This window comes from Phyllostomus hastatus, unplaced genomic scaffold (genome assembly GCF_019186645.2).
Source record: "Phyllostomus hastatus isolate PE091 unplaced genomic scaffold, TTU_PhHast_1.1 phas_scaffold_1224, whole genome shotgun sequence".
Lineage (NCBI taxonomy): Eukaryota > Metazoa > Chordata > Mammalia > Chiroptera > Phyllostomidae > Phyllostomus > Phyllostomus hastatus.
This window is the reverse complement of record NW_025334008.1, coordinates 1311266-1324448: the sequence shown is the minus strand read 5'-3', so window position 1 is coordinate 1324448 and position 13183 is coordinate 1311266. Positions and strand designations below refer to the sequence as shown.

At 48.6% G+C, this 13183-nt stretch overlaps 1 protein-coding gene across 4 annotated transcripts in view; it reads left to right on the top strand.

Moving 5' to 3' along the window:
- The window catches only part of VRK3 (VRK serine/threonine kinase 3), a 40274-nt gene that overhangs the window by 519 nt on the left and 26572 nt on the right, over nucleotides 1-13183 (top strand). The window contains exons 2-6 of one of the 4 annotated variants that reach the window (XM_045856280.1): nucleotides 657-719; nucleotides 4591-4730; nucleotides 8052-8216; nucleotides 9547-9741; nucleotides 11732-11802. In XM_045856280.1, the coding sequence (XP_045712236.1) occupies nucleotides 4592-4730; nucleotides 8052-8216; nucleotides 9547-9741; nucleotides 11732-11802 (570 nt within the window). In that variant the 5' untranslated portion in view covers nucleotides 657-719; nucleotide 4591. The remainder of the gene's footprint in view (nucleotides 1-656; nucleotides 720-4590; nucleotides 4731-8051; nucleotides 8217-9546; nucleotides 9742-11731; nucleotides 11803-13183) is intronic. The other 3 variants (XM_045856282.1, XM_045856279.1, XM_045856281.1) reach the window with 3 other exon arrangements.

The following is a 13183-nucleotide window of genomic DNA, read 5'->3' as shown; positions in this document are numbered from 1 at the left end:
GGCGAGTCACGGTTTCCTTAACAACGATCCCTCCTACGCTACAGTGGAGTCTAGATTCTAGTTCTTTTACTGTGCTGGGTCTCATAACCTTTAAGAAGGGGCACAATGTTTAACACGTATATGTTCAGTAAATACTTGTTGAATAAATAAAATAAATGGGTGAATGAGTGATAAAGACTAGCCTGAATGTTGGAGTCGGGTTTTAGTCCCGAACTAGCTGTGTGACCATGGACAGGCGACTTCTGTACTCTTGAAGTAATCTAGCAAAGTGTCAGTGTATTAGTCAGACAAGGCTAGAGTGTGCTGTAGTAACAACCCCAAATCTCACTCCTTTCTTCCATCCGTATTTATTGAGCTGTTGCCATAACACTATCTCTCTCTGACCTAATAAATAGATACTTGCTCACAGTTTATCTTGGTTCCCCCCCGACCCCCAGAATGTGAGCTTTGTTAGGTGAAGAGCCATGTTTGTTTCCTTTGCTGCTATACACCCAGTGATTGACAAATATTAGGAGTTCAGTGAATAATTATTGAGTGAATGAATGAAATTAGCACAGGCTGGCTACAGTAGCCAATGCTCACTAAATATTAACCATTATCTTTCTCTTACATGTGAAGTGACCTGAGTCAGCCTCTCCACCTTTATTCACTTACAGGACTCGGTTTAGATGCAGATTGCAGCCCAGTGAATCTGAGGGCCAGACCTCGACCCAGTAAAGGTACCATGCCTGCAGGCACATGCCCCTTAAGCCCTGTTCACCACCAATAGCCTGCTACTGCTCCATCTCTTCTGTGTCACTGCTCTGATACTCTAGTCCCAAGAGGACCATTGTCATGGACATGACATGGTCCCTGGGCAGGTGTTTGCCCCATCCTAGAGGCCATCTTTATGCAAGGACACTCAGCAAATTCTGCTTAAAGCCACTTAAAACCCCCACAGATTTTCAAATGTTTGTTTCCATGAGTAATCTAGCAAAGTGTCAGTGTATTAGTCAGACAAGGCTAGAGTGTGCTGTAGTAACAACCCCAAACCTCAGTGGCTTAGTCCAAACACATTTCTCACTAATACAAAGTCTGGAACAACTCCCCAGGGCCACCATCCTCCAGGCAGTTTGACCTAGAGCAGGGGTGTCAAACTCATTTCCATCCGGGACCACATCAGCCTTGAGGGTGCCTTCAAAGCTCGGAATGTAATGTTAGGACTGTATAAATGTAACTACTCCTTAACCAGGGGCAAGGAGCTCTACACTCTGCCCTTTGAAGGCACCCACGAGGCTGATGTGGCCCCCAGTGAAAATGAGTTTGACAGTTGTGATCTAGAGGATATCCATTTCAGCGCTGTTGCCAGGACAACAAATTATGAAGTTACACAACCAGTCAGAATTACAGACTTCCTAGAAGCTGCAGGATGCCTGGCAGCAGTCTTTGCAGGCAGCTGTCTGACGCCCTCCTGTGTGGCAAATAACAAGAGGGCAGTTCTATTCCACAGCGGGGTTTCTGCTCTTCTGCAGACCTAGGGGAGGAGGAACCCTTTTCTCCAGCTGAGATGCCTTTCATTAGCTGTTTGGGCTGCCTGTGTTTTTTCAAGGGTGGGCCCCTGAATTCCACGAGGCAGCACCAGTGGGAACTGAGAGGCCTGAGAAGCTCAGAACTTACAGTATGGAAAGAGAAAAGGGGAAAATAGAAATAGTAACAAGTAGAATCTATTAAATGAGATACAGGGCATGACATGGTAATAGCAGCCACTACCATAAAAGGCTTTCCATGAGCCAGGCCCTGTTCTCAGCACTTGCTGTACCATATTTTTTGGACTATTTTGGGAGGAATAATGGTTGTTAATGCCGCTGTTCTGTTTACATTTACATTGGTGAAATATTGTTATTTATGTTATTAAATATTTTACCACATTTTTTGCTTCAAATTTTTTTTTCCTATTTTCTTCTTCTAAAACCTAGATGCATCTTATGATCCCAAAAATATGGGTAAATGTATTCAGTTAGGCCTCAACACCCACTCTATCACACAGAAGCCCCATCTCATGGCTGGGCAGCATGAAGCACAGATGGGTTAGGTTAGGTGCCTAGCACATAACAGATCTTGAACTCAAATCCAGGTAGCCTGGGACAAGAGCCTGTGATTTTAAAGAACTCTTCTGTTCTGCAGTTCCAACAGAGCCCAACCTTTGCTGTGAAGAAAGGACAAGGGTTTAGTTAGACTGAGCTAGACACAGAAATACTCTATGATCTCACTTATATGTGGAATCTAAAAAAAGTTTGATTCCTAGTGCTAGAGAGTAGAATAGTGGGTACCAGTGGCTGTGGGGGGAAGGGGGAGATATGGGTCAAAGGGTACATACTTTCAGTTATGAAATGAGTAAGTTCTGGTGCCCTCTAATGTATAGCATAGTGACTATAGTAAATAATAGTGTACTATACACTTGAAATTTGCTAAGAGTATCTCAAATGTTCTTACCACACACCCAAAAATAATAACCATGGAAGGTGATGGATATGTTAATTAGTTTGATTGTGGTAATCATTTCACTATGCATACATATATCAAAACATCACAGGTACCTTAAATATACGAAAATTTTATTTGCCAAGCGTAAAAAGGAAAGAACTTTCTCTTGCAAGATGAAATGAAGCTACAAGCCCAAGTTTATTTTGACTTCTATTTCGATAGTCCAGCTTATAATTCGTACTGTACACTAAGTCTGACAGGGGTGTCAAACCCATAGCCCGAGGGCCACATGCAGCCCAGGATAGCTATGGATGTGGCCCAACACAAAATCATAAATTTACTTAAAACCTTTTTTTTGCTCATCAGTTTTTGTTAGTGTTTGTGTATTTAACATGTGGCTCAAGATAACTCTTCTTCTTCCAGTATGGCCCAGAGACACCAAAAGTTTGGATACCCCGTCTTACAATAAAGAAAAAATAAGATAATTTTTTCCTTTTGCTATTTAAAACATATTCGTTTAAAGTATCTATTGCACTGTCATCCTTCCTGATGTTCTCTTCACTTATTAACTAGTCTAATCCTGCTTTTATGGACTGAACAGTATCCTGTAAAAATTTGTATGTGGAATCCCTAAATCCGAGTACCTCAGAGTGAGACCATATTTGGAGACAGGGCCTTTAAGGGAGTACTAACATTTAAATAAGTTTGTTAGAGTGCACCTGCTGTGGTCTGAATGTTTGGGTTCCTCTGAAGTTTCTAGATGGAAATCCTTATGCTCATTGTGTTTATAGTAGGAGGTGGGGCCTTGGGCAGGGGGCATTAAATCATGAAGGTAGAACCTCTTGTAATTGAGATTCCAGAGAATGCCCTGCCCTCTTCGACTGTGTGAGGACACAGGACTGGTCAGTCTGCAGCTCAGAACAGGGCCTTCACCAGAACCCAGCCATGGATTGTGAGGTACAAGTTTCTGTTGTTTATGAGCCTCCCAGTCTGTGACATATTACTGTAGCAGCCCAAACAGATGATGACAGGGCCCTAGTCCAATGTGACTGGTGTCCTTATAAGAAGAGGAGATTAGGGCACAGAGGGATGACCACACGAGGACACAGTGAGAAGGTAGCCATCTGCCAGCCCAAGGAGGGAGGCCTCAGAAGAAACCAGGCTTGTCAATGCCTTGACCTGAGAATTCTGGCCTCCAAAACTATGAGAAAATAAATTCATGTTATTTGAGCCATTTTATCTGTGGCTTTTAGTTATGGCAGCCTTAGTAAATGAATACACCTGCCCTATCTTCATTTGTGTGATTTTGGTTTTGGTTTTCAAAGTACTGGGAAATATTCCAGATATACACAAGGCTTAGAGGGTAATGCAGCGAATACCCATTGTCTCACTAAGTCAGGATAGGATAGGCTGTGCTGCAGTAACAAAGAAACCCTGAAATCTTGGCGGCTCAATACAACATAAGTTTATTTGCTGATCATGAGATTCCAGCATGGGCCAGGCAGCCTTCTTTCATCTCATAGCTGTGGTGTTTGGAGTATGTAGCCTCCAGGGCCACCCCTGCAGGGGAGGGGAAGACAGAGGAGGTACTCTGGCTCTTAATGGCTTCAGCGGGAAAGTAACTTCCACTCACACCCCATTGTCCAAAACTAGTCATGTGGCCCCAATCTAACTGCAAGGAACCCTGGGAAGTGTAGGGGAGTATGTGGGTAATTCGTGAGCATTAGCTCTCTGCCTCTCCCATCCCCATCCTGTGCTTCAAGAAATGAACATCACAAATGCAGTTGAAGACCCTCAGTGCTTCTGTGATTGGAGCAGCGCTCCTGCAGAATTTTCATTGACCTTGAGGTATTCCCGGATCTTTTGTGAGATCTGCGGTTCTGCTTTGTACCTTTGCTCTGCTTTATAACTGCCTTGGGCCATTAGAGAGAGACTGGTAGCTACAGGCTGGACACAGCAGGCAGAACTCACTTTAGGAGTGGCCACATCCTGTGTGGATCCTGTGGGCGTACACTTTTCATTCCTTTGTAGTCTTGTTACCATGAGGAACTTGGCTGACTGTTCTTTGGCAGCGGATTAAGTTTCTCTTTCAGTTTCTTATTCCCTCTGACAACTTTTGTCTTCTAGCATGAACACCTCCTGTTCAGACTGTGGCAACAGTATCAAAACAGTATTCAAATTCTGCCCGTACTGTGGAAAGCCTTTGTCTAAAGAGGAGCCGGAGGGTTCCCAGACCTCTGTCAAACCGCTCGTGTCATCCTTCAGAGGTAAGGACCATGACTCTGACCTTTTCCCTGGAAGCGGGTGAGGTGTGCAGGTGTTCAGGGAGGGAACACAGCCACCCAGGCCTCCTCCCTCTTCCTCCACGCTCCGGCATACCTGGGCCTCTAAGCCATTGCATTTGCTGTTCCCTCTGTCGAGGTGGTTCGTCCCACATCTGGTTCGTGACCCCCTCTCTCACTCACTTCCTTCGGGTCTTTACTCGGTTGTTGCCTTCTCAGGAAGGCCTTCCCTGACATCACTAATTAAAATCCCATCTTTCCTACCTATGACACTCCTTATCCCCTGCCCCTGCTTTGTATTGCCTTTGGTTCTTGGAAGTGTCAACTCTATTTAAATCACTCTCATCTCTAGGCCCCATAAGGGCAGGGGTTTGTTATGGTTTGCAGGCTGTTGGTTGTGGTTTGTAACTCAGCTCTGAGTCCTGGCCAATGGAAGGCCCAGACACGGGTCCTGCGTTGGTAAACAGAAGTGGGTTTACTCTACGTGGCAGAAAGTTCAGCAGCATTCATTTTATCATTCGGGTTTGTGTCTGGCTGCCAGCAACAGAAAATGCTGCCTGAAGAGTGGAAACCAAAAAAAAGAGAGAGAGAGAGAGAGAGTGGAAACCAATGACTGGGTTTATTTTTTCTTACTAAAAAAGTCTGACGGGGCCGGTTCAGTGTGGGGTGTGCCCCCGTGATGCAGTGAGGGCCGAGGCTCCGGCTGTCTTTCCGTTCAGCCTTCCTCAGCATGCGGAGTTTCTTTCCATGCATACGGCCTCGATTTTCAAGGCAACTCCTTCATCTCCCGCACTGTTTACATTCCAGGCACATGCTACCAGAATTTGCCTTGGTCTGACCTCAGAGCCTGAGTTCTTAGCCCCAGCCTTCTCTTACACCAACCTAAAGCCAGCTCACCATTCATTCGCCCAGTCATCACACGGCAGATACACACAGACCACCTACTGTGTGCTTAGGTGCAGTGTTTGTCCCCAAGGCCGAGGTAACAGACAGGATGGACCTGGCTTCTGGTCTCTCGGACCTTTTGGAGGCCAGGAGACCAAATAGACATTAACTACACCATTACCAGTAGAGTGCGTGGTAACTGAAGGGAAATGGATGGGCCACAGAACAGGAGGATCAGGGAAGACTTCTCTAGGTGGGTAACATTTGAGCCGAGACCTAGGGATGAGAAGAATTTGCTAATGAAGCTCTGGCTGGTGTGGCTCAGTGGATTGAACACCGGCCTGTGAACCAAAGGGTTGCTGGTTCAATTCCCAGTCAGGGTGCATGCCTGGGTTGCTGGCCAAGTCCTGAGTAGGGGACATGTGCAAGGCAACCACACATGGATGTTTCTCTCCCTCTCTTTCTCCTTCCCTTCCCCTCTCTAAAAATAAATAAAATCTTAAAAAAATTTTTTTTAAGATTTTGCTAATGAAGAGTAGGGACAAGGTGAGGAGTTTGGAACCAGAGTTCTAGGCATTGGGGTGTGTGGCAGGAAGAGCCATGCAAAGCAGAGGAATAAAGGAGGACAGCCTACCTGGGGGCAGACACGCAGGGCCTTGCAGACCTTGGGTAAGGAATTTAGTAATCACTGAGATAGCGGGGAGCTGTGGGAGGGTCTCAGCCATGTGGGGGGCCCAATATGATTTGTATTTTGGAATGACTTCTCTGGCTGCTCTGTAAAGAAATGGACTGGTGGCATGGAAGCCACTTAAGGGGCCATTTGAGTAGTCCAGGGACCAAATGTGCCGGCTGAGGTGGTGTCAATTGAAAGATGACCTCTGTTTTCAGCAATCGGGCAGACCAGATGGCAAGCTGCAGCCCCTGTGGTTTAGCATGCCACAAAATTCTGCATGAAATGGAAAGAATACCTTTTTTTTTAAGATTTAATTTATTTATTTTTAGATAAATAATACCTAAATAAAATTTAGACATAATTTTAATAAAAATAAAATTTTAAACTCAGAGCCCCAGCAGCATGGAAAGTGAGATTGGAAACCTCTAAAATCTGGGACTCCTCAACAGGTAAACTAAAACAAAAAACTTTTCACAGAGAAGATTGTTGGAGGCATGTATCTGTCTCAGCCTGGGTTGTGGGTGAAGAAAAGGAAGAATGTTCTAAGAATTCCAAACCAAAATTATACATCCTTACCAGTTTGGGGCAAGAATTTATACTGCACTGTGCAGCCCCCCAAAACCTCAAGCGGAAAAGTTAGTGTAAAAGGATGAAATGTTGGTGCTTCTCCCCAACTGAGGCAAATCTTTTGTGGAAACACCCTTTATTTATTTTGTAAAGGTTTTATTTATTTTTAAAAAGATTTTATTCATTTTTAGAGAGAGGGGAAGGGAAAGAAAAAGAGAAGAGAAATATCAGTGTGGGGTTGCCTCTCCAGCACCCCATACTGGGGACCTGGCCCACCACCCAGCTATGTGTCCTGACTGGGAATCGAACCAGTGACCCTTTGGTTCGCAGCCTGAGCTCAATCCACTGAGCCACACCAGTCAGGGTGGAACACTCTTTAAAAACTGGTGTCAGAATTCCCGTGGGCACTTGTGGATTCTCAGTGGATCAACAAAGACACCGGGAAACAAGCCACTGTCAGGAGAAACAACAGGCTGCACACTCACCAGACGCCTGAGGATTAACATTTGAGACTGTGTGCAAAACACCTTTCATGTGTTTGAGGAAATCAAGGAAGAAATTTATAATGAAGGATTGGAGCCTCATCCCTCACACCAAAGGGTTGTGGGCTGGATCCCCGGTGAGGGTATGTCTGGGAGGCAACCAGCCAATGTTTCTTTCTCTTTCTCTCCCTTTCTCTCTAAAATTAGACAATATATCCAAAATCTAAAAATCCCTTTTAAAATCTAAAAAAAATATCCTCTGGTGAGGGTTTTTTATATATTCATATATAAAATATGTATCTATGTTATACATTTTATATTTATATCTACATATATGTAAAAAATTAAGGAACAAAAGTTAGTAAGAATTGACCTTTCAGGCTTGAAAAAGAACCAAATAACTCCTATGATGATAAAAACAAATATCATGGCAATCAGAAACTCATTGGATTGTTGAAACTGCAGGCTAGACAAAGCTGAAAAGAGAATAGTGAACTAGAAAATAGATCTGAAAAATTAACTGGAAGGTAGAACAGAGTGACAAAGTGACAGAAGATACAATACAGAGGCTAAGACTCCCGGAGGAGAAGCAGCAAGACTTGGGCGAAAAGGCCGGAGAGAAGAGGGTGGGCGGGTGCGAACCGGGGGTTTCTGGGTTTGCGGTTCCGGAAAGGGCCTTTGTAACCCATCTGCATTCAGTGTTCCCTTCACTAGGCTCAAGGAGAGGGGGGAACAGCAGTTCCGAACTCTCTGCCAAGAAAGTGAAATGGTCCGGCTGTGTCTCTTCTTCTCCATCGTCCCTCTCCTCAGACCGTGACAGTTCTGGGTCTGAACATACCTTGAGTCCCCCTGAGAAACCCAAAGGTAAGAACCAGGGTCAGTCTGATCTGACTGTAGATGGTTAAAAGGCGGGTCACCTGACAGTGTGTGGGGGCATCATCCCCTGCACAGCGTCTCTCACACCTACCTGGCCCCTTGTCCCCGGCCCCATCCTCCCCCTGCAGTCCGGCTCTGACCCCACCCTCCCTGCTCACAGTCACCCACTGCTCCCCTCGCCCCACAGCCTGGCGTCTGCAACTCTGTGGGGTCTGCTTCCCGTTGGAGCTCTCACCAGACCCTCCACACAGGACACTTGCTTTCTGGAAATTCTTGTTAGGGTCTGTGGCTTCCCTTCTTTGCTAGGCCTGACCCCTCGGCCCAGGGCACTCTCGCCTCCCTCCCAGGCCCGGCTTGCTGCCGCCTTTCCAGCGCTGAGAGGCCTAGATCTCTCAGAAGCCCCTTCTGAGTACCCTAGGCTAGGTCAAGGCCGTCTCGTCTCCCCGCAGAGCCTCTCTCCTTCGTCCTTTGTCTGGGCGCCCCCAGTGCCAGTGCCGCTCACTTGCGCACATGTCCCCTCCAGGCTCCTTGTCCCTTCCTGCCTCACTTGCTGGACTGAGAGCTCTTTGTGGACAGGGACCAGGTAGAGTCATCTGTGTGTGGCCCACGCCAGCCAGAGAACAAGGGAGGCTTGAGGACCATATGCTGGTCCCCTTCCTGCCAGGCCCTCAGATCGGAAGCCGCAGCCCTCGGTGTCTCCTCTTTGTCCCTTGTTCTCCTCCAGGCCCCACTGCCTCTTGCCATCCTGTGCCTTGGTGGATGGTAGGTGGGGGAGTGACGTAGTTAATATTTCCTATGTCCATGGCCAGTTGCCAATATCTGTCCTCTTCTCCACACCACCCCATTCTCTTGCGCATCTGGGAGCCACTCTAACAGATTTCTTTATACTTAGCACAAGGTCAGGTGCTGTCTCAGGGTGTTTTCAGTCGAATATCTGGAATGTTTGGTTTTTTGCCCTGGCACATTCTATCCATTCAACAAGACTGAACTCAGATGTCCCCTCCTCCTGGAAGCCTTCCCTGACTTCTCCAGGCACAATTAGTCTCTTTCTCATATCTCCCTGAAGTGCCTTGTTTGACCAGCTGTGCCCATGTCAGACTCCCCCACCTAGTTAGGGGTTCCTGAGGGATGGGCTCAGGTCTGACTCGTGTCTGGGTCCCCAGCTTTGTCCCACAAAGAGCTGACCCGTGAAAGGTGGCAGGAAGCATTTGCTCATTAAACAAATGAATAAATGAACAGTACTATGAGTATTGTCTCCTTACCTGTTCAACTTTTCTCTCCTGGATGCCCGTTCTTTATTCTGGCCATCCTGCTGCAGGGTCCCCGAAAACACCTCCCACCCGCAAAAGGAACCTGCAGACAACAAAAAGAAGCCCTCAGACAGTGAAGCGGAGCTGGGTGACCACCTTGCTTAAGGCTTTGCCCACAGGGACAGTGCTGACAGACAAGTGTGGACGACACTGGAAGCTGGGAGCCATTCAGAGCAGAGACGACCAGGGCATTCTCTATGAAGGTACACTCTATTTACAGGCGGGGGTGGGGAGGTAAGGTGCTGGGCTGGGTCAGGCCATCTTGCAACCAGGGCATGGGGAGGGAAACCCCTTTCTGAGAATGAAAATGGAAGTCATATCCCAGCTGCAGACCTGCCTCTAGGCAGCATCTTCTTAAACTTGGGATTGCAGACTACCCACCTACAGCGGCTAGGTAGTTAGAGTAAATGAGTGCAGGAGGCTGGGAGTAAGGCAATTGGGAGCAGTGGCTACTGTGGCCAACTGGAAAGCACTCTTCTTCAGCTCCACCTACTGTTGTCATGTGGGAATGCAAGCCCAGTGTGACTGAATGATAAGGATGACAACTCTGCCCTGCAGAAATAGGATGGCCCCCTACCCTGCACACATTTGGTTTCAATGTTGAGCCTGATGATGTCACACACCAAGAGGACATGAAAGGTTTATTTCCTTCAGAGTTATCTCTTGGGGGGGGGGACAGGTCTGTAATGTCCTGAGATGACAAGGAAAGGCACCTGGGACAGGTTTTTATTGTGGTTAGGAAGTGGGGCCAGGGTGAGCGTCCCACACAGGGCCAGGGCCTCATGTGGTTTGACTCTCCCACCAGCACCCGAGGAGAGAACCCCAGGCTTTCCCACCAGCTCATGCAGCTGTGGGATGGAAAGGGAAGGGGCAGGGCCAGACCTAAAATCTGTCAGCAGTCAAACATCAAAAACTGGACACTTTATTACAGTGAAGAAAATAAGCGTGCTAGAAGTGTTAGTAATAATCAGCCTAACATTCACTGAGTTCTTACTCAAGGCCAGGCCCTGTTCTTAGCCCTTTAGGTGGTTTTGGGGACTTTTAGGTCGTCTTTTAAGATAAAGCTTATGCAACATAAAATTCACCATGTTCAAGTCCACAGTTCACTGGGGTTTAGTATAGTCAGACAGCGTACCAACTGGACATCGGGTATGGGCCACCCCGGATCTGCAGCTGAGGGACCCCTGAGGGGCTAACAGCTGCCTGAGGCAGTCGGGGTGGGGCTGGACTAAGGCAGCAAGTCCTCCCTGGAGGGGGTCTGCATCCATCATGTGGCACTCACCCATATATATGGACAAAGGCCGACAGGGTGGGTCAGGGTCCCCCAGGCCACCCCAACGTCAGGGATGCACTAGGGGACCACGGGCCTCTCATGCCAAGATCCATCACAGCAAAAGGACATGGCAGAGTTGGCAAAGAAGAGAGGCACACGGGGTGAAGTGTCAGGGGAGACCAGCCAGCGCAGCTTCCAGAGACTTCTCCCTGTGTAGTCACACAGGACACACTGCGAGATGGGACAGCACGTGTGCATTGTTAGAGACTCCACACCCGGGGTTTTTATTGGGGGCTGGTCATGTGGGCACCCTCTGCTTGGAACATAGCAGCATGCCCGCCTCCAGAAGGAAAGTAGACGTTTAGCAGAACAGTTTGGACACAGGGAGCCCCTCTGATTGGTCACAGCAGCGGTCCCCAGCCTTCTCAGCACCCGGGGCTGGGTATACAGAAGACAGTTTTCCCACAGACTGGGGTGGGGAAGGGTGGTTCCGGAATGACTCAAGCACATTACATTCAAGCTCACCCCCTGCCGTGTGGCCCAGTGCCTAACAGGCCCTTACCGTACCAGTCTGCAGCCTAGAGGTTGGGGGCCCCTGGGTTAGAAAAGCTGGAACCCTCCGGAAATCCAGGTTCCCAGATACAGCCAAGGGCAGCCTTGAGAGCAGGCTGTTCCATGGACAGTGGTCTCTGGCCAGCTGTGTTAACCCTTTTGCATAGCCGGCTATTAACAAAGAGTGAAAGAGGGAGAAAAAAAGGAACCTGTTTGAAAATGAGGAGGAACAGGTCTTACAAGCCAAGAACACCCCGGACCCTGTGGGAACCAGGCAACTGAAACCCCTGCTCATTCCTGGGAAGTGTGGGGGCCATGCGCTCACTTTCCCTGTAGGTTATGACCTCCCTGCTGTTGTCCGTCCACAGCTGAGTCTTTCTCCACCTGTGAGTCCACCGGTGAGTCAAGTGCCCAGAAACAAAGATTCTCCCTGAAACTGGTGAGTGGCCCTGTGGGGGTGCCTGGGGTGGGGGAGGGCTGCGCTGAGGGGCGGGCCTGGGGCTTTGGCCAGTGCACCAGATCTCCACTCCTCTCTGCGGGCTGGGGCAGGCAGGAGAGCAAGGAGCAGTGGTACCCTGGGCAGGGCCCGTCTGCCTCGAGGCCTCAGGTTCTTCCTCTCACAGGGCCCCTCCGAAGCTGCAGCCAGGTCTACGCCCAAGCCTGCCTCTGATGCCTCCCGCTGTTCCATCGGGCAGGCGCCTCCCCTCTCCGAGCTGGCTTGCCTCATCTGTGAGATGGAGCCAAGAATACCCTCGTTGGGTGGCCCATTCACCCACAGCCCACCTTGCAGGCGGGGTGTACCAAGCCCTGCTCTAATGTTTAACTGTGCCAGGTGTTCAGGTTCAACAGAGAACCAATCAGATGGCCTCCCTGGGCTGAGGAGTCAGTGAATCATGCTTGACCTTAGAATACAGGAAACATGCACTCAGGCGGGGCCCAGAGGGAAAATAAACCGAGAAAGTGAGAGCAACCCGGCGGGCAAGTCCCGTCCTTCAGTGCAGAGGAAGTGCCTACCAGGGGGCATGGGCATGGTCAACGGTCTCACCATCATCCCTGGGTGCAGGAATTATGGGTGACCTTTATTTATTCAGATTTTCTTACTCACCCCTGGAAAACCGGGGCAGCTGGATTGGGCCCCTCCCTTGGCCCAAGACAGGCCATGTGAGTGGCGTGAACGGTTTGAGTGAAGGCTCCAGGGCCAGGCTCCACCTGCTGTGGGGAGCTCTTTCCAGCCCCACTCTGGGCCCAGAGCCTCACAAGCAAGCCTGTAGGGAGGTTACTGCGTTTCCCCTTTTTCCAGACGAGGAAATGGGGACTGGGTGCCTTGCCCAGGGACACTCAGCATGCAAGTTTCTTTGTTCACAGCTTTAGCTCCAATGCCAGAAATAATACTCAGCACATAGTAGGTGCTTTGTAGAAAGAATGACAAATCTGGGATTGGAACCTGCTTCTCTTTGACCCTATGCTTTTAAGAACTCAGCTGTGCTAGTTGTATTTAATTAAAATATTTGGCTTTACTGCTAGAAAAAGATGACCCAATGTTAACGGATGGTCCTAGGAAAGATAATATTCTATTGCCCTTTCACTTAAAAGTTGGGGACAGTGGTCCGGGGCTGACATGATGGTTCCATAACCAAGGGGCCCAGTTTCCTTCTCTCATTGCTTCGACATCCTGAACCCATAACCTTCATCTTGTGGGTGGAAATGGCTGCTCCAGCTCCCACCGTCACACGTGCATTCCAGCCAACAGGAGCAGGAGAAGAGGAAGGAGAAGGCTGTCCCCAGCCCAGTAAGGGCATGGCCGAGGAACTTGCCCACAT